Source organism: Talpa europaea, assembly GCF_964194135.1.
Source record: "Talpa europaea genome assembly, chromosome: 9".
NCBI classification, from domain to species: domain Eukaryota; kingdom Metazoa; phylum Chordata; class Mammalia; order Eulipotyphla; family Talpidae; genus Talpa; species Talpa europaea.
This window is the reverse complement of record NC_140076.1, coordinates 57,176,694-57,198,688: the sequence shown is the minus strand read 5'-3', so window position 1 is coordinate 57,198,688 and position 21,995 is coordinate 57,176,694. Positions and strand designations below refer to the sequence as shown.

General features: G+C 40.7%; 1 protein-coding gene across 1 annotated transcript in view; it reads left to right on the top strand.

Moving 5' to 3' along the window:
- Positions 1-10,232: 10,232 nt before the first annotated feature.
- Positions 10,233-21,995, top strand: part of DNAJC6 (DnaJ heat shock protein family (Hsp40) member C6) — an 84,280-nt gene continuing 72,517 nt past the window's right edge. Inside the window, exon 1 of the mRNA XM_084243056.1 lies at positions 10,233-10,896. Within this exon, the coding sequence (XP_084099182.1) occupies positions 10,704-10,896 (193 nt within the window). The 5' untranslated portion in view covers positions 10,233-10,703. The remainder of the gene's footprint in view (positions 10,897-21,995) is intronic.

Genomic DNA, 21,995 nt, shown 5'->3' with positions numbered 1-21,995 from the left:
TCAAAAATTGAAGCGCTGCACACTGAGATATTTACTGATGGATGAATTAACGTGAAATCTGGAATTTACTTAGAAGTTAAGGATCCTCTTAAGTTTTATTTTATTTTATTTTATTTTAACTATTTATTTATTTATTTATACAAGCACTGGGTACAGTCGGAAGCGCGGGAGGGTGAGAGAATTCACCAGACCCAGAGCGGGGAAGAGAACAGGCAGACTACAAAATACACTGCTGAGGGGAGCAGCAGGCGAGACAGGAGAGGTCTGTCGCGCCATGTGGGACCCTCGCCGGCAGCCGGGGATCGAACCAGCACTGCAGAGGCTGTGGGCAGCTTCACAGCCCAGCATTCAACCGCTGCGCCACCAGGGGAGGCCCAATCCTCCTAAGTTTTAGAAGAGCCAACCTAACTAGTGAATGAAACTGTATTAATGAAAATGCATCTGTTTCAGAGCTTACTTGAAAAGTTAACTTTTTTAATTTTATAAACTGTGAATATGAGTATGCCAGTAGTATATATGTAACTGTTATAGTATTTAAACAGCTTCACTTTCTCTTTAAAAAAAGTATATGAGTTTTTCCATATAAAACATGATTGTAGTTGATGGTGCTGTATGATGGGTACAAAGGGTTCTATTATATAATTTTTTTTTACTTTTGTATATGCTTAAATATTTCCATAAAAGAAAATAAAAAGAAAGTAATAAGATATAGATGCTCCAGGTTATTACCCAAGTTTCTTATTTACTTTTAGCACAAATGGAGAAATAATCAGATGGTCAATGACCAAATAAATTCAGAACCACTGTGTCATAAACACTGACAATTGTGTTTTAAGTTTGCGTCAACTTTCATGACTTAAAATGTTCAAGACTGCATTGAGATTGTGTGGGAAGATCAAAGGAAGAGAATTACATGCCAAGAGAGGAGCAGCTCTCCCTGGGAGTTTACTGATGACATAGGGCTTGTAGTTCCTGGATCATCCCAGGAAGGTAGTCCCTTGATAGCAGGGTGAGGTGGAGAGATCACTGGTTCTGGAACTGACTCGGCTTTATGTCAGTTGAAGGGCAGTACAGCAAATAATAAACCAGAAAGATTCATTGAACCCTCAATATATGCCAGATACTGCACTAAGCTCTTTTTGTACTTTACTCATGTACATATACACTTTTTATCATGTAATTCTAATAGCTGTTCTACTAGTTAATGCTATTATTTGCATGTGAAGAAACTGAAGCATAGAGAAATTACATAATTTGTCCATGATCACACAGATTTTGTGTAATTCCCAGTAAATATTGTGGTAAATAAATAACTGAAATCCAGTGGTTACTTGTGTCTCAGATAGGATCTAGTTTGGATACACACACAGAGGAAATAAAATAACAACCATTTGAAATAGAATAGTTTCTCTCATACCTTTAAGAAATCTAAAGAACCTCCCTGGTGGCGCCAGGGTTAAGACGCAGCCTGTGAGGCTGTCCACAGCTTCTACAGCACGAGTTTGATCCCTGGCCAGGGAGCCATTAGAGCTACCCACATGGCCCAGCAGACCTCTCCTGGCTTGCCTGCTGCTCCCCTCAGCAGTGTACTTCAGTCAATTTGCTTGTTCTGTTCCCGACTCTGTCTCTGGTGAATCCTCTCACACCTCTGGCCTGTACACCAGCTCTTGTATGCATAATAAACAAATCTTTAAAAAATAAAATAAAATTCAAGGAGAAAAAATCTCGCTCCTCCCAAAAAAAAAGATTAAAAAAAGAGACATCTAAAAATAAATAGTCCAGGGCTGTCAGGCTCTCTGGGGATTAGGGTCCTTCTATCCCATTGATTCATTGTGAAAGTCTTCCATTTTCAAGGATACCTCATAATCCAAGATAGTGTTGGAACTCCATATTCCAATCAGAAGAAAAAGGAAATGGAATGGAAGAAAGATATATCATCCACCCTCCCTCTTTTAAGAGTGCATACTAGAAATTGCATATATCATTTCTGCTTTGATCACGATGACCATGACTTAGTCCTATGTATGTGCTTAGCAGATCATAGAAAACTTCCATGTGGCAGGTCCAAGATGTAAAAGAAGACAAATATTTTCTTTATACTGTATGAGATCAGCTAAAGATTGGGGATTCTATTAGCACAGGAGTTGGAGAGGAATTTGGGGGGCTACTAACAAACTACTGCTAAGTCCACACTCAGCTGCGTTTCAGAGCCCTGGTCTTTGTAGGTATGAAATGGGCATGGTAGTCCTTCTCCTAAGATCTTTGTTAAAATGGGTAAACACATGAAAAAGTGAGACACTTAATTTGTCCTTAAGAAATACTTGTTTTTTCCCTGGCAGCAGTGTTTTATTGTCCTAGAAACTCAGCACTCCAGGAATTGTCTTTACATATGTCTTAGGTCATCGCTGCCTTCCTCATCACCATCTTAGATGGCTTGTCACATGCTCTAGGGCCCAGAACTTTGAGGCACAAAGAAATTACAGAGAATAAGCATCCGCACTTTAAGAATGTTGAGAATAAAATGATGTATAATGAGCTCGGGGCCAAAAATGAAATATCCAAGATTTGGGGAGACCTTCACATCAGTGTAGACTTGCACCTGGCTTTAGGAAACTATCACACAAAAGTTTTCAGTCTGTTTTCTCCTAGATTGATAGCAGTTAAACACAGGGGCACATCAGGGTAGTCTGTCAGTGTCTGTCCTTTTGACAAGCTGAAGGTTCTCTGCTTGTAAGATGACAGATGAAAGGGACAGGAACTTCCATGAGTTGCTCTTGAAATGGTAATGTAGGTGTAACATTGTTATACCATGAGCATGTCCTTGAAAAGTCAAGGGTTGGCAAATGGAACTGGGTCTTAAGTGAGCACATTAAGGAAACTCACAGTGAATATTCCTGTAAGCTAAGGATGACCTTTCAAACATTTTTTTTGCATTTTTATTCAATTAGCATGGACTTATTCAGCACCTAATATTTGACAGGCACTGTGCTAGACCTGGAAAAATGTGATGAATCTTGTTGTTAGCTGTCAGAATTGCTCAAAACATCTGAATTATAAATTGATAAATAATATTCTCAGGCTAACTTAAGAGTCAAAAATACTAAACTTATTATAGCAGTCCTAAAAGTTTTTTGCTCTTTAATGCTTATTAAATCTTAAAGCATCTTGAAATTCATAGTATGGGGCCTCCCTGGTGGTGCAGCGGGTTAAGCGCCACGCTGTGAAGCTATCTGCAGCCTCTGCAGTGTGGGTTCGATCCTGGCCAGGCTGCGAGAATTCCACATGGCGCGGCAGACCTCTCCTGTCGTGCCCGCTGCTCCCCTCAGCAGTGTATTTCTGTCGTCTGCCTGTTCTTCTCCCTGCTCTGTCTCTGGTGAATCTGCTCACCCGCCTGTGCCTCTGGCCTATACCCCAGGTCTTGTATAAATATAAATAAATCTTTAAAAAAAATTCATAGTATGTCTTGTATGCATTCACAATTAGAATATTTTTCTTAATGGCAGGATTTACAGTGGGTGATTTCTTAGGTTTGATGAAATGCCGAATTTGAGTAGGGCTTTAGTGTTTATTATGTACTTTCATTTACCTTATTGCATTGATTATTCCCATGAGGGAGACAGGTAGTCTCCTCCACTTAATAGATAGAGATTGTGGCTATGATGGTAAGTAGATTATAGAACATTTGCATGTGGCAGGTGCAGGGAAAACAGTTAAATTTTCTCTCAAAAGCAAGTGGTTTTTCTCATGGCATTGATGTCTCTTTAATATGCATGTGTGCACATTTATGTGAATACACATGCATAAACACAATAGAAGTCAAGCTTCTTTTAAAGCAAAGAACTTGCTTTGAATGAAAATAATGATTTTTTTCACTTATATAAAACTAGGCTAAAGAGTAGCCATATATTAATTTTCAGAACACAACGTTAAGGGGCCTCCCCGGTGGCGCAGCAGTTGAGCGCTGGGTTGCGAAGCTGCCCGCGGCCTCTGCGGCGCCGGTTCGATCCCCGGCTGCTCCCCGGCCACCAGAGGAGGATCCCACATGGCGCGCAGACCTCTCCTGCCACCCGCTGCTCCCCTCAGCAGTGTACTTCAGTCCTTCTGCCTGCTCTGCTCCCCACTCTGGCTCTGGTGAATTCTCTCACCCTCCCGCGCTTCTGACTGTACCCAGTGCATGTATAAACAAAAAACAAACAAACAAACATAATAAATAAATAAAAAAAAAACACAACGTTAAAAATCTGCCAAGCCTGATGCTTACAAAACAAAATTGACTGTTGGGAAGACACACTAATTGAAAATTTCAGGTTTCATGGCAGAACCTGCCATGAAGGTAGTAAAGCAAGGGTAATTTCCATAAGGTGCTCTAAACCATTTTTTCACTCTCTATACTTACTAAGGCAGGTCAGATTCAAGGAAAGATCCAGTGCCTTTTAGCTTTCTTTCTGACCACTGGAATTGCCTCTTCAGATTGACGTAGTGGGCAAGCCATGATTAGAACAATGGGAGTTTGAATCCTAAATGATCACTGTATTAGATTGGACAAGTCACTGAAACTCATGTTTGATGCAAAATAAGGATGATACCTTTGCAGGGTTGTTGTGAAGATCAGAGTTAAAGTAGGCAAGATAAGTAATGGAAAGTGGTAACTAGTTAGTGGCAGTTATTTTTATTATTATGAGACACAAGTGTCAAGGTATTGAGTTATCTTTAAAAATATGCCCTGCCTGGAAATTTATCCTGTCTTCTGGGAGAACTAGCACTCCCTCAGGCACCAAGAACAGACATTCCTAAGGAACATTATAGGGATAATTGAGATTTTCTTCTATGAAATATTACCAGCTCACTCAGTTTTTTCCTAGCATACTTCCTCTTCTCTCTTGTGGATTGTTCTATGTGTAACTCTTGACAGCTGCCAGTATTTATGCAGTGAAACCTTGAATAACTGGGACTTAGCAAGGGGAACACTTAAATGGTCATGATTTTCCCCTCTGGACTTCATTTGGAGGAGAAAGAGGAAAATGGCAACTAAAGTTTTGAAAAAGTTAGGAAAATTTGAGACCTAGAAAGAATCCTGTAAACCTACATCATCACATTTATTGTTAAAAAGAGAAAGATTATCAGGACCTCTCTGCTGATTAATAATAGTCAGCAGAGGATTCCTAAACCGCTGCTTGTCTCTGGACTGTGACCTAAATATATGACTTTTGCATCTACCTTGGTGTTGTTGATCCTACAGCTTTTGCTACACTGACAGTCTCAAATTCAAATACTTGGAAGGGCTGACTGAAAGTAGGGTAGGCCGAATGTACCTTGGGAAGTAGTGATGAACTGTGGCAAGCAAACTAGGGCCTGCGTACCGCCTGTGAAGACATCTAAGCTAAAAAGAAAATACAGGACAAACAAAACTTGCCTGGGGACCAGATGTGGTCAGTCGGTCTCTAGTTGGAGTGTCTTGAGCCATTTATTTTCACAGACCTTATTCAATAAAGAGATACTCTGAATTATATACCTAAGTCATATTGCCAAAGGTTTCAATACTGTGTATTGATTTATATTCGTTAACGCAGAAAATTGAACAAGTGCATTTTAGAAACCTGATCATAATGCATGTTGTAACAGAGAGAATAGAGTGGAATTCCTGCCCTCATTTATTGTCTGGTTAGCCAGAATTCTTTGTTGTCCATTTATCCAAGTGAGTGCAGATGTCGCAGTGTGTAGAGCATTCACAATAGGGAACATGAGGACCACTTAGTACTGGAGATTCTGCCATATATTCATGTGCAAACATTTATAATCAAGACCCACAGTGACAGGGTTGATTTATGCCATTATTGAGCAGAAACAAAGACACAGACACACACCATACAAACCTAAAACAATGTTTTAAGAAATACCTCTTATCGTGCCAAAATGGATGTTTTCTAACCTATTTCATTTTTATGAAAATGAGGTCCATGAATTGTTAAATTTATCTTATATTCTACAAGTGATCACAACGTGTAGTTTCAAAAAATCACTAGACTAGGCAATACTAATACATTTTTGTTTATTTCTTCATTAATTTATTAACTCAATGGCTATTTATCTGTAAGTAGTGTGAATTGCTTTTTGGGGTGTCATGGGGGATATAGACTTGAGCAAAAGTCTGTAAGAAATCCAAACTCTAATAGGGAAGACCTGCATGAAAATATCTAAAAGCTGAAGCCAGAACAATCACTTCACATTATATATAATGCATTTATATTAACATACATCATAATAACAGTTCTTTTTAAGTAGGCAGGCAAAATTTAAACTAATTTTGCAGATAGGAAATTGTATTTTTGAAAAAGTGACTTATCCATATAAAAATAGTAGACAGTAATGGTGATAATAGAAATTTGCTAAGCACTTATCATAAATTAGGCACTAATTTAATTCTCACTAAAACCTTATTATGAGGGTCCTTTTATCCTTGCTTACAGAGAAGAAAACTGAGACAGAGAGATTTCAGTGACTGACTCAAGGTCATAGAGCTAAGAGTCCATGTAACTAGGATTCAGTCCTGGGAAATAAGTTTCCAGAACCTAAATCTTAATGAATGTATTATAATTCCTGAAACCAAAACGCACAGACCATAACCCTAGAGGTTCTGGCATAGGTTGTGGCAAATACTCAGTTCCTGTCCTCACCACAAGAACAATTTGACATTTCCAATGGGAGAGCATTTTGGGGGTGGAGGGGATGTGGAGGAGCAGAGCCTGTCTCCTGAACATTCATTCCTGTGTGGAAAATCTTCACTGAGTTATTTAATAAAAGTGAAGTCAGCGATGGAAAAGACAGGTAAAGAACCTTTTCCCCCAGTGAGAGCATGTAGTTCTTGGCTCTGCCCTATATGTGAGGTGATGTTATTGAGATAAAATAAATTATGGAGCAGTCTTGATCTTGGAAAAATGGAGAGTGTGGCTCTAAATGCCCATCTTGGATTTTAATAGTGTCATCTCCCTTCCTTAAGCCCAAGCTCTCTTCAAAATCACATAGCTATGGTTCCTTTACTAATATCCTGGGGAAGAAAATAACACTTAGCTTTTACTGAGTTCCTCCCATGGGAGGAATTAGGATTCTCAGGCAATGAGGATAGAGTTGTACCCAAGTCAGACTACTACTATTACTACTACTACTACTACTACTACTACTACTACTACTACTACTAATTACTCTATATGTCAGTTACTGATTTAATTCTGACTGTAACTATATAATGGTGTTCTTATCATGCTCTATATTATTGTGTAGAAGAATGATTTTCGTGGATGAGTTAATGATTTATGAATTTGATCTTTAGGATTGTAAAGAAAAATTAGTGTTGGGGTCTCCCTGGTGGCGCAAAGGGTTAAGCACCGCCCTATGAAGCAATCCACAGCACGAGTTCGATTCCCGGCCAGGGAGGTGACCCACACGGCGCAGCAGACCTCTCCTGTCTTGCCCGCTGCTCCCCTCAGCAGTGTATTTCAGTCAGTCTGCCTGTTCTGTTCCCCACTCTGTCTCTGGTGAATCCTCTCACCCCCCCGCATCTCTGGTCTGTACCACAACTCTTGTATGCATAAATAAATAAATGTTTTTAAAAAATTAGTGTTGAAATTGGTATATATTCCAATTTAAGCCACAAACCAGTTTTAGACTGTTATGCATTAATCTAACTATGTATTGTTCTGATTTAATATGTTTTATATATTCCTGTTTTGTAAGTTTATTAATAGTTATTCTGATTGATTTTGTTTCTGTTAAATTAAGTGTAAAAATAAAAATATAGTCCCTGTAGCCCAATCATGTTTTTCTTTGAATTTTCAAACTGAGGAATAGATTTCCAAAAATACAAAGGCATATGTTTCATCTATAATTTCTTCCAGCAGTGTGTTTGCAAACTGTTGAGCGAAAATAACTGAGTGCTTTTAAATTAATTAATATCACCTTTCAGAAATGGCCTTCTCAGGTCTCCCTGGTGGCACAAGGGGTTAAGTCTGAGCACTATGAAGCTCTCTGCAGCACAAATTTGATCCTACCCAGGGAGCTAATCCACATGGTGCAGCAGACCTCTCCTGTCTTTCCCACTGCTCTCCTCAGCAGTGTATTTCAGTCAGTCCACCTGTTCTGCTCCCCAGTCTGTCTCAGGTGAATCCTCTCACCCTGCCCCCTCTTACCCTACCTCTGGCCTACACCCCAGCTCTTGTATGCATAAATACATAAAATAAATCTTAAAAAAAGGCCTTCTTGAAGATTCTTAATCCAGTGATAATAAACCTCTGATTTGTCACTGTGTACATGCTAGATACCTGGTATTTACTCTCCCTCTGGATCAGTAATGAATTAAAGGAAAAAGAAAAGTGCAAAAAAAATTTAAAATGTTATTGGAAGAGATTTATTGTAATTTGTAGAGTAATTAAGTTACATAACTAAAATAGCTTTGAAAATTGGAAGCATAAACTTTGTGCTTAAAATTTTATTACAATTTTCCCTGTGACTGCTCAAGTTGTTTGATCTTGTTATAAATACGCATTAATTGTGATTTGAGATTCAGATCAGACCACATCCTTGTCAGATACACAGTTAGGAAAGCAACTAATCAGGGAATTTAGGTCTTCTCAGAGAGACTGGAGGGATCTTGAAGGCCATGCTCTTGGTGTGTCCTGATTCATCATCTTCCTGTAAGAATCTGCTTTTGAGTGATACTTGAACAAGAAAATGTCTCTTTTTTTAAAGATTTTTTTTTTATTTATACGATAGCCAAGGTACAGGCCAGAGGTGCCCGGAAGGTGAGAGGATTCACCAGAGACAGAGTGGGGAGCAGAACAGGCAAACAGACTGAAAGCACTTCTGAGGGGAGCAGTGGGCATGACAGGAGAGCTCTGCTGCACCGTGAAGGAATCTCCCTGACTGGCTGGGAATTGAACCCGCGCTGCATAGGCTGCGGACAGTTTCACAGCGCTGTGCTCAACTGGCAGCGCCACTGGGGAGGCCCAAGGAAATGTCTTTCAATCCAATGTATTTTATGTAGCATTATGTAGAACCAGAACTTCCAGGAAACTCTTTGGGTCCCAAATGATTTGGACTGAAGCCTCTTAGATGCAAACACTTGATTTTGTGCCCTTAGGTGATCCAGACAATAACACCAAAAGAAAGCTATGAAAGGTGAAAAAGAAGTGAAGCTGGGTTTGTGTATATGGGTTCAAGCAAATTTTATACATACGGACATTTTTTCCTATTGTTTTGGTGATGAGAGTCGCTGGAAGAAATTTTGAAAAGCTCCTCATTTAATCATTCCAAATCTGAATAGGGAAAAGTGCAGTTTTTACCTGTACTTTTTTTTTTTTTACCTGATCTTCACCTGAAGTGATCCAATTTCAGGTGAATATAAACTTTTTGTAACAATGTTGGGGTCCTCCTAAAGAATAAAAGTACAAAATCACAAACATAAAATTAACTGCATACTTTTTAAGGAGCTTCTGCATGAAAGAGGCTTGACCTTTGAGCTCCATTAACTTTTGTAATAAATTTTCCTTTTATAACTAGTAACTGCTTTCTTTGCCCAGAAGTTTCAAGGAAAAAAAGGGGAAGAATGGAAAGAAAATCCTTCTCTGTCTCTCTTCCCAACCATTCGTCTAGCCAGCTGAGTGGTATAGCTCTTTCTTCAGTACTAAATAATGGCAGATCTGAAATTGCACCTTACTCAACCTTGCACACACTCCTGCCCCAAATTTATTTGTTCAACAAATAGTTACTGAAGGTCACATTTACCCACCAGGTGGATGGATCCTAACTGCCTCCTAGCGTTAGAATAGCCAGTTCTTTGGTGTCTCACTTAGGGATCATCCCCATTCTGGGAAATGTGCAAAATACTGTTGTTAAGCATACAAACAGCTTGGCATTTAACATGCGTTCTTTTTCTGTTCAATTGAAGTACAATTCTGTCCTCCAGGACGGTAGCCGTCGGGCTGGGGCTTTGACTTGAGAATCTCCCAGGAAATATAGGTGAAGTTATACGAAATGGGCGTGTCTGGATCTAACCAAGAGACCCCCTCATCCCCAAAGCTTACCAGGCAGACACATCTAGCCCCTTTCTTTATTTCACGCACGAGAAATCACCCTCCACCCCTGTTGTAGTAGTCCCCTCCCACTTCTACCCCGCCCCATTTTCCACCTAGACCCCCCTTCCCTGTGCATCTCTCCTCCTGTCCTCGCCTCCTACCTCCCCGCGGGCCAGCTGCGCTTGGAGCTGCCCTGCAGCGCGGCGGGGCGACGCGTGACACCTATAGAATTGCTTCCGGGCACACCCCAACTACAGCGTGGCTGGCCCCGGCCGAAGCTCGGCTGGGCCAGCGCTCCGCGGCGCCCCCGAGGACGCGCGTACCCGCTCGCTCGCGCCCTTCCCTCTCCAAACCTCCCGCCTCCCGCCTCCCGCCTCCCGCCCTCCGCCTTCGCGCCTGGTGCCCAGAGCCGCGCTCAGCCCAGGGCGGTGGCTTCGTCGCGCCCCGAAAACCTGCTCTCGGGTGGCCGCTCCCTCTTTTCCCTCCTCTTTGCGTCATGTCGGGCACTTGATGGTTTCCCCACCACCACCTTTTTTGTTTTTGTTTTTTTTTTAATTCCTCCTTTAGCCTTTTCCACCTTCCACCTCTCCTTTCGTCTCCCAGGTTGATTTTTCCCCCTCTTCTTTGGGCTTGCCCATGAGCCTCCTCGGGAGCTACCGGAAAAAGGCCAGCAACGATGGTTATGAATCCTTGCAGCTGGTGGACAGTAACGGGGACTTGAGTGCCGGGAGCGGCGCGGGTGGCGGCAAGCAGAGAGTCTCTGCCGGGGCGGCAGCGCGCAGTCCCGCCCGGCAGCCGCTGGACCGCGCCAGCACCATGGACAGCTCAGGTAGCGCCGAGGGCCAGGAGCGCGGCCCTGTGCTCCAGCCCCGGGCGCCCACCCTCACCCTGACCTGGGAGAGGGCGGGGTGGAGGCGAAGGCATCTAATGCCACCAGGGAGTCGTGTCTCTAATTTCTCTAGTCTAGGGAGCGAGGAAACGTTAGATCAGTCCGGAGGCCCAGTGACCGCAGCGAGCACCTCTTAAGCTCGCCTGGCTGCTGAGCACACCATCTGTGGGCGGGGAGGGGAGGGGAGCAGAAAGGGGTGGGAAGAGTGGACCAGAGAAGCTCGGGGTGGCTCGGGGAGTGGCTGGGAACAAGGGGGTGGGGGAGAAGCAGCTGCTTGCACTACCCAGCTGAATGAGGGGGAGAGGTGAAGCAGCAAGTGCGTTGATTGTTTTTGCAGCCTGCTAACGGTATTTATCCCAATTGTTATTCTCATAATGCTTATGCTATTTGCAATTCTATAAAGCTCCGCCTCTTCTCAACTCTGCTGTCTGCTAGGGTTAATGCTGTTAAGCTTTCTTGAGCAATTGTACCTGGAATCTAGAGCTGTTTTACATAGCGTTTATGATTTATTTAATCAGTTGTTGGCTTTGATCTTGTTTATCTTTGTCTTTTTTTTTGCATTAAGCGTATTAATTTTTCATTAATCTTTATATGTCAGGAAAATGGAAATGCCTCTAAACTTTGTATCTGGACTTATAATGCCTTTTATAAGCATTTTAGCAAGTTGGGCTTCTTTCTTGAAAATGATCTTTTAGCATTTTCCACAGAAAAACAATATGTCCATGTTGGACCAGGAGTAGTATTATAGCTGTTTGCTCACCTTTTCAATGAACCAGAATCCAAGGATTGTTTACATAGAGATAATTTATAATTAAAGTGCCCAGTGGTTTGTTCTACACTGGTAACTTTAATGTCGGACAACTGAGGATTCCAAAAGAAAGATTCATGTTGACTGGTTTGGACAGTAATGAAACCACACTGAATTTAATTCTTACCATTTGCAAATAGTTGCTTATTTCTTTTAATTATGTAATGGCATTCCCTGTACTACCACATTATATTTTCTCATCCCAAAGTGGAATGAAATGTTGTCTACAGATGTTTAAGTGTCCTGTGCTGAAAATGAATTTTAGCCATGCAAACTGGTATTGAAGTTTAAAAAGGTATTGGTGAGATGTTCTCTCAGTTCCATATTAAATTGACATTAAGATTATCCCAAGGAACTGATGGTTTTCCAGGACTTTGATATTGATGTTGTACCTGGTTATTTGATTTTTGTTATTTTAAATCTTTGGTATATCAAAGTACAAACCATATTTTGACTGGATGTGTGTCCTTTTAATCTTAAAAAAAAAAAAAGATTCACATACTCTAAATAATGCTATCACAATACTTTTTTTTTTTTAAACGTAGAGGGAAAAAGAACAGCTTCTAAATGAGTGTGAAGAAGCCCCACTTCTGGGAAATGTGAATTTTTATGTATTTTCATAGGGACTTTAACGTTAAGATTTGGATTTTAAAAAAAAGTATATTACATTCTGGAACAAATTCAAAATCTGTTACCCAAGTGGGGTTATATACCAGGCACTGTGCTAAGATCTTTGGGAAAGAGAGTAGTAAAGGAGACACTTCTGACCTCTAGGGGGTCATTATTTAATTCATGAAGGCAATAATTTGAACACAGAGGAGCCTGCCATACAGATCCTGATTTTTTAAGGAATGTCTTTTTCATTAAATTAGACATATTTTAATTTAAAATTTTTTTATTTTATATATTTTTACATCATTTTCATTTTTTGTACAATAAATTAGACTTCTAAAAATAGATTTAGAAAAGAAGAATGAATTGCCTTGATAAACTTGTAATGGGAAAGAATTTTTATTAAGAATACTGCTCTTAATAAAATAATTTTTATTAAGAATTTTTATTAAGAATTTTTATTAAGATTGTTCATTATGATCTAACTAGTGCTACATACAGGGGTTGTAGGATGTCCCCTTCCCCCACTCCTCTTTCTGGATAGGGGAGTGTCATGGCTTTATTGTATCAGTGCTGTGCACCTTATGACTATGTTGACACATATTTTCAATTGAAAATGCAATTTGTTTGAGAGGATGCTGTTTGTTTGGTTTGGATGAGGGATCCGGACCCTTTCTCTTAATGGGTCTTTTAAGTAGTTCAACTATATGTGTCTTGTCTAATTGTAGTTCCTTTTTCTAAGATCCTCAAAGAGTATGATGTAAATGTGTCCATTTATTTAACATATTAATTAATCTCTTGGATAATTTCTAAAGCAGCAGCAATCTGCCCATTTGTTCAACTGATTATACTGTGGCATGTTGAGTAGGATCTGTGGCTCAATGAGATTTTGCTCTGACAGAAATGGAAAAAGTATGTTGAAGTTCCTCTTGAGAATGTAAAACTTAGTCAACAATACCTTATACTTTCATAACTATTTATAATAGAACAAGTGGACTCTTCCCCTTAATTCTATTAGGTAGAGAAAGCATCATGTGCCTGTGCCTAGCGACTTGGGATCAAACTCGCTGGAAACCCTAGCTTGTTCTCCATTTATAAAAGAAGAATCCTAGTAGTTCTTATCCCAGAACTTTGTTTATTCTCATGAAAACAACATATAATAACATTTGCAATTTTCTTCACTTTGCTGTCTGTACCCTTCCAATTTATCAGTTGAGAAAACACTTTTAGAGATGGTAGGAGCCTTGTTCAAGGTTAAATAGTGAGTTGATAACAGTTACATTTGGGTTTTCTGACTTAAGGTCTAAGTTTTCCTCCACTGAAAGAATTGTTTTTCTTTCTAGGCATAATTCAACAGATTGTTGAAACCGAAGCAATATTATCCATGTTGATTTTCACTTTTAGATGAAAGAGTAACAGATGTTTAGAGAAATGTAATTATTTTCCAAGTCAACATTCTCCTGTGGTAGATTCCAAAGAAGCCCCTTAGCTGGGTATGTCTTGCAGAACTCACTGCTTGCTTTGGCTCCCTTTCTCTTCATTGAAATAATTCTCTAGAAAAGATTGTCATTTGGAGATCATTGTCTCATATCCCAAATGGCACTTCAACTGTCCTAGCTGATTAGCTCAGAAACCCCATATTTCTCTTATGTGCATTTCATCTTCTAGGGAAAGTAGAATCAACAAAAACAGAACTCCCAACTTTTAAAAAAAGATGTATTTTTTTAAAAGATTTATTTTATTTATTTATACAAGCACTGGTACAGTCAGAAGTGCGGGAGGGTGAGAGAATTCACCAGACCCAGAGCAGGGAACAGAACAGGCAGACTGATGAAGTACACTGCTGAGGGGAGCAGCAGGCGGCAGGAGAGTGCTGCGTGCCATGTGGGACCCTTGCCAGGCGGCTGAGGATTGAACTGGCGCTGCAGAGGCTGCGGGCAGCTTCGCAACCCAGCGCTCAACCGCTGCACCACCAGGGAGGCCCAAGATGTATTTTTTTTAACTGCTGTCATGTTGGTTTACAATGCTGCATATTGTATAGGGCTACAGGTTCAATCTTTTCAGATGTATGTTACTATGCCTCACACACCACCAAACACCCATATTCTTCCACCATATTCCATGGGGCCCCCTATTCCCTTTGCTTCCAGTACCCCCCTGCCTTCTGATAGCCTCAGTTTTGCAGTAACATTTCTAGGGTTTGTTTTGGTTTAGTTGTGTCTTTAGAATATAAAAATAAAATTTATTATTAATTAAAAAAATAAAAAAAATAAAAATGGGGGGAAGGTAATTATATTAGATGATAAATATGTTAATTAACCTGATAGTGGTAATCGTTTCACTCTGTATATATACATCAAGTTATCATTGTGCAATTTAAATGTAATATGTTACATTTTCATTGATACCCCCATTGATACCTTTATCAAGGGGTTAAAGAAAAAGTTAAAAAAAAAACAAACAAACTGGTATTATGTAAAGAATCAGAGAAAAACCTTTTGTGATAGCACATCTTGGTGCTCATCTATTCAGATACTCAGAAAGTATCATCTACTCAGAAAGTCTATTGGTACACAGTCTGGCCTATATTTGTTCATCGCATATAACATGTAATAAAAAGTGGTTGCTCAATATTAAAAAAAAAAAAAGAACTCTCAATCTTGAGTCACTGAAGTTTTCTGACATAAAGCTTTACTTATCAAGTTCTTAATGGCAAGCCATAAAAAAGTAGTACAATTAAAATCTGTTTTCATATTTTAAGGTCTTTAAAAGTATAAGGATAATAAAGAATGCTAAAATACCTTTTGTTTAGTGTGAATCTGATTCTCCATGTTCTCCCAGCAGCCTGTACATCTCTGTTACAGTGCTCATCACATTGAGTTGTGATATGTTGTCGGGCCTGACTCTCCCTCTAGACTGTAAGTAAAGTTCAGAGCAAGGCTATGTCTTATTCACCTTTGTATTCTTGTCACAGCTTGGCATTTTTTAGGAGCCTGATAAAAACTCACTGAATGAATGAAAGCATGAATGATTTTTGAATTTTTAAAAAGGGAAATTACAATGAAATATGCCCATCTAAACCTAAAAATAAGCGTACAGCTAGCTTTTAACAGAAACGAGGCCAGACTTGAAAGAAATGAAACTGTTGGCAGAAAACTAGACCAATTCAATAATGAGTATTTTTCATATGCAAGGACACTGGAGGGAAGAGAAAGAAAATTAATACATAGTTCCAGACCCCCAGGAGTTTTTGAATGTAGAAATGTGAAGAAATAGCTAGCTTATAAAAGACTGCTTTCTTCACCAAAAATTTACCAATCTATTGTATGATTCATCCTCAAGGTAGCCTTTTTTTTTTTTTTAATGATTTATTTATTTATTTATACAAACACTGGGTACAATCAGAAGCACAGAACTGCAGACTGATGAAATACACTGCTGAGGGGTGCAGTGGGCGGTAGGAGAGGTCTGTTGTGCCATGTGGGACCCTCGCCAGTGGCCGGGGATCGAACCGGCGCTGCAGAGGCTGCGGGCAGCTTCGCAGCCCAGCACTCAACCGCTGCGCCACTCAAGGTAGCCTTTTTTAAGCACAAACACTAAATTATATAATATTTTTTGCAGACTAGCAGTAGGTAACTTTTATCTGTGGACCTGTGTGTTTCTTCATCAGTACCACAAAGTTTGCATTTTAGTCATTTTCAAATTTAATCATAAGAATTCCTAGAATCACTTTTGGCCATTTGCAGTTGTATGTAAGCTTTGTGGTGACTTCTTGCTTTTTATAACCTGTACTCACTATCTTGAACTCCTTTTGGAAAGAATCCTTAGTTCTTAGATGTATTGAAGAATCCTCAAGTTTAGATTTTGCATTTTCTCATTAGAAAAACTTGTAACTCAGGGGAAAAAAAGTAATTATAGTTACTGCATATTCAACTGTGTCTCTTGAAATTTACTTGGAAGCTTTTGATGGAGCAGCTCAGTGTCTGAGTAATAAGTCTTTCATGGTCCAAAGAATTAGAAATTTCATGGCATGTGCCAAAAGATCTGGTAATTTCCACTATTTCTAATTCCTCTACCTGGCATGTTAGGTAAATAGAATATAGACCATAGTCTAGATTTAGTATATATTGTTATTTCAATAATGCATCAGAGCTTAATTATAAAAGGTACTAGTGATAGCACTTAAAATTCTACTGTGTGTGCTAACAATGCCAATAACCCCACCAACAAAGCAATCAGATGGCTCAGCACCTCCTGTGCGGTGGTGGGTTTGTACATGCAGAAAATCATTGTTGGCTTGTTGTGGTGTAGTACCTTACCTGCTGGCAAGTTCGTTTGGCTATGTTGTAGACCACTTCCTGCTTTTAGAAATGTTATTCTGTGATAGAATTGCACATCAGTATTGGGTATATTTGGCAAAGGCAATGTGAATAAATGGTGTAATAATAAACATATAAAGTGCTACGGGGTATAGAAGAATGAATCATAATTTCAATCAGGAATACTAGGGAAGGCCACAATAGAAAGTGAGGCTTGAGCCAAAAGTCAGTGTGTGCAGAAGGGAAGGCAAGTTGTTTTGGGCTGAGACACAGAGGCTCCTTTGTTCATGGTGTGTTGAGAGAAGTGCACTTAGGGCCAGATAAATGGGAAGTGCTATAGTGGGTAGCACCAGGAAGACAGATTGAACCCCCATCAGGGTGGGCCTGCTAAGGAGACTGGCCTGTATTCCCTAGGTAGTGGGAAGGCACTGAAGATTTGGGAGTGGGACTGAAGCCAGGCCAATGTACCTGAAAGGCATAAAACCTAGAGACCATGATTCTTTCAAGGCCCACAAAATTGATTTAATTTTATTTTCTTTTAAAAACCAGAATAAAGTGAAGGAGTATTATAGTAAGGAGCTCATCTTTATACCAATGCAGAAAAAAAATATATATTATCAATATATAATATTTTTAGATGGCAGAAAGGGCACATGAAAGCAAAAGTGCCTACAGTCCCCAAAAATCCTATTGCTGCCTCAGGTGAAGAGTGTAATGTGTGACTCCTGGGGATAATTTATGAGTGTCAAGGATGGTTCTCATCTGTGATTCTCAGCTGTGTCCTGGCTACATCAGATTTCCTTGAGGTGCTGCTTGAAACAGATCCCTGAGCCACAGGAGAGTCTGATTTGGGGAGAGAGGGTGTACTGAAAGAGAGTGTGTGCACCAGGAGGGCAGAGAGAAAATTAAGTGATGGTTGGTCGATGACTTGAGAAAGGATGAAGGTCCAAGCCAGGGCTGCGCAGGTGGGGCTGTGGAAGAAAGGCAGCTGGAAAAATGTCACACAAAAGAATGAACAGACTGACAACTGACCAGATTGGGATAGGTATAGGGGAGACTGAAGACATCTAACTTGGGTGGCAGGAAGAGAGGAGGTAGTTTTCCAGTCTTGGCCAGAAGTGGAAAATGTGACCACCTAGTTTTCTATATTGCAAGTGCAGTACAAGCACTATCAGCTTGGGCACAAGGTTCACCAGGCTTTCTGTTTTTGGTAGACATCCCATTAGGCTGTGCATATCTCCAGGGGGAAAGGTGAGTGCTGTTGAGGGGCAGGAGGCACGAGCAGAGCCCATGTTTGCTGGAGGAGGAGAAGGTAATCAGTGGAAAGGCTAGAAGCCAAGCTCTGTGGCACTGCGCCGAATCCAGAGGTGAGACCAAAGACCCCAGTGATTCCCCTTATGCCCATTCTCACTGGGGGAGCCCTGAGTCTGTGTCCTTGCCTGGTGATGAAAGCATAGGAAGAAAGCTTAAGCACCAAAAAATTTGGAAGGTAATTATTGAAGCATGGTTTCTATGGAAACAAACAAGTACATGAAAAAAGCCCTGACCCCAGGAAATCTCATGAATTGCCTTGTGCCAGCATTTGGTCATTTGAGCACTGACATAAAAATCTTTACTGAATAGCAGTCCTTATTTCTTGTTATCCTTGTTCTGCTTTTACTTTTCCCTTTTCTGCAGTTCTCTCTCCTCTTTTCTTTATTTTTCTTCTTTCTCCTTCCTCTCCATCTTCAATTTTCTTTCTTTCTTTTTAAAAATTTATTTGTTTATACAAGCACTGGGGTACAGGCCAGAAGCGCAGAAGGGTGAGAGAATTCACCAGAGACAGTGTGAGGAGCAGAGCAGGCAGATAGACTGAGAACACTGCTGAGGGGAGCAGCGGGCGAGACAGGAGAGGTCTGCCATGCCATGTGGGTATCTCCCTGCCCAGCTGGGAATCTAACTGGCGCTGCAGAGGCTGCGGACAGCTTCACAGTGCTGCGCTCAACATGCTGTGCCACCGGGGAGGTCCTCCATCTTCAATTTTCTTGTGCTCACCTTCCCTTTGTCTTCTATTCTTCTGCTCCCATCTTCTCTCTCCTTTTCCCCTTTCCTATCTGGTTTTTCTACACATTTCCCCAGTCAGTGAGTCAGCATATTTAGGAGAAGAGTAGCCCCATGTTTTAGGAAGGGGTGTGTGTGTCTGTGTGTGTGTGTGTGTGTGTCTTAGATCCCAACCAACTGCCTGTGGTGTGAACACTGGTGTTATTTTCCATTTTGGGTTATTGCATCTGACCTACCTAAAATTTCACTTGCTGCTTCAATTAGCCAAGTACTCTGTGCTGTGATGTGGTGACAAGAGATTTCATAAGGCTCCATCCCAGAGGTAGCTGCATTTCATTCAGATAAAGGAAAAAAAAATTACTTACTAATTCACAGCTAGGGATTGCAAGGTAATAGCTTGCCATTTTCCCTCCCTGCCTCTCCTACCTTCCCGTGCAGGAAAGCAGATCTTTCTCTTTCCCTTCCCTATTGCTGAAGCCTAGATAAATTGCTCTATTTTCAACCCTTCCCAGGTCTGATATATATATTTTTTTTTAAGAGGCATGTATTTTTATTTATTTATTTATTTGTTTGTTTGTACATGCACTGGGTACAGTCAGAAGCGCGGGAGGGTGAGAGAATTCACCAGAGCCAGAGCAGGGAGCAGAGCAGGCAGAAGGACCAAAGTACACTGCTGAGGGGAGCAGCGGGCGGCAGGAGTGGTCTGCGCGCCATATGGGACCCTCCTCCGGTGGCCGGGGAGCAGCCAGGGATCAAACTGGCGCCGCAGAGGCCGCAGGCAGCTTCGCAACCCAGCGCTCAACCGCTGCGCCACCAGGGAGGCCCCCAGGTCTGATATTTGAATGTTATTGAACAGTGGGGAATCATGAGTCAGAGACCCCAGATATATGTTCTGGTTTTGTCATTTACAACCTGTGACCTTGGGCAGGTTATTCAATGAGAAAAATCTTGTTTGCTCCTGCCTGCTTTGCAGGTGAAATGTGAGCCTGTAGATGAAAGCTCTTTGCAGTGGACAGCTCTTCATTCATTTCATAAATGTCTCCTGACTGACTATTACGTACGACACTCTTCTCAGAGCCAGATACAGTGGAGGATGAGGCAGTAAGATCTCAGCACTTGTGAGCTGAGTCCTTAGACTCTGTTAAGTCCTTAGAGAGCAGAAGCCATGCCACAAATCAATAAATAATGAAGGGTTCTATGCCATGCTAAATGCTACGGAGGGGCTGGAGTGAAGAGAGGATAACTCAGGATGGTGGTGGGAGGAGCATGTTCCTGTTATACAGAGCATGATCATGGATGCCTTATCGAGGAGGAAACTTTTGAAATGACACCTGAAGAAACAGAAGCAAACAGAAAAGAAAAAAAGAAAAAGAAAACTGAGTGTAGAGCATTTAAAGTATTAAGTACAGCAAGTGTAAAGATCTGGAATAGGAAGAAAGCTTTGCAGAAAGGAGTGTGTTACTGGTATAATTTGCTCTTACTGAGAATGTCAATGTGGGAATTGTGTTTTTAAGAGACCCATTAGACTGAATGTCTCATTAAAGAATTTGAAGTGACTTCTTAGGTATTCAAAATTGTAGATAGAATATATAATATGTTATATTATCTCTTTCTCTCTCTCTCTATAGACATATATATTACACACCATAGATAATGTCAGCAACTGTCCTTTTAACTTCAGTGGTCTGCCTTTTTTTAAAGTTTGCCCAAATGAAACAATATTTTCATAGCATCTTGGTGTTGGCAACATGTTCTTTTATGTCCTATCAAATTTAGTTCTTACAATTTTCCAGTAAAGTAGGTGGCATTAACAATATGCTTTAAAGATGAGAAGCTCTGTTAAGTCCAATGCATTAATACACAGCCAAGCCAGCAGCAGGCCCCAGGTCTTCTGACATATTGGATCGTGACAGAGATTTGCAAAGGAGGAGAGCTGATCAACTAATTTGGGAGGAGACAAGCTGGGGACTAGGACAGGGTTTTAACTACTGGAGAAATTGACTTAGGTTGCTTCAAAAGCATAACTGGATTTCACTTTAATTCTTGGTCTTAAAATCCAGCCATTAAATCCTCTAGCAGACTAGGAGCCTGGCTTTGTCTCTCAGTGTGCCAGGAGAGAGCTGTCTCCATTATGCCTCTCACTGGCACACAGAGCCTGGGAGGCTTTCACACACTGTCTTGTTTTGTGAACATTTGCAGTTGTAACAGAAGACAGTTCTATTTCGTGTGTTGCTTTGTTTTCAAGTCATTGCTTGAGAGCTGGGCTTCTTGTCTCTTAAAAACTAAAAGCAAACCAAACAAAACCCCCTGTTTTTATTATAGCAGTGATACATGTTTATGAAAAGAAAATTTCAAAAATCCAGAAAGTGATATAAATATGAAATTAAACATCCATTTCTTTCTCTCTAGCTTTCAGTCTTACTCCCCAGAGAGAATTAATGTTAATTTTTTGGTATATACCTGCAGAATTTTCTAAGCATATGCAAGCTTATATACAACCACATGTTCATGTACACACATTGGTATCTAATGTATACATGTATGTACTAAAATCCTTTTTTTTTTTTTTGTGGGACTCTCGCCGGCAGCTGGGGAATGAACCGGTGCTGCAGCCTCGCAGCCCAGCACTGAACCGCTGTGCCACCAGGGGAGGCCCTACTAAAATCGTTTTTTAAAGAAAGATTTTATTCATTTATTTTTACATAGAAGAACTGGCATGTAGGTCAGAGGCGTGGGTGGTTGGGTGGGTGAGAGAGTTCACCAGAGACAGAGTGGGGAGAAGAACAGGAGGATTTATTGCTAAAGGGAGCAGTGGGCGAGACAGGAGAGATCTGCTGGGCCATGTGTGGGTTAGCTCCCTTGGCCGGGGATCGAACTCAGGGTGCGCAGTGGACGGTCGTGTTGGTAATGATGAGACTCAACCTCTAGGCCATCAGGGAGACCCTATCCTAAAATCCTTGCATGCATGCTGGTTTATAACTTGGGTTTTTACTTAACACTATGTTTTGTGCAACTCTCCACATTATTACCCAGAGATGTCCTTCACTGTCTCCAATGACTGCTTTGAATGCCACTGTCCCAATTCCTCTTTTGATAGGTAGTAAATATCTTTGAACGTATGCTTTGTATACTCTAAAGGTGATATACTCATGGGATAAATTCTTATAGCAGAATTGGTAGAAGAAAGAGCTTATACACTTCACATTACCCTAGATCTTGCCAGATTGCTATCTTTAAACATTGCACCTACTTAAATTTCA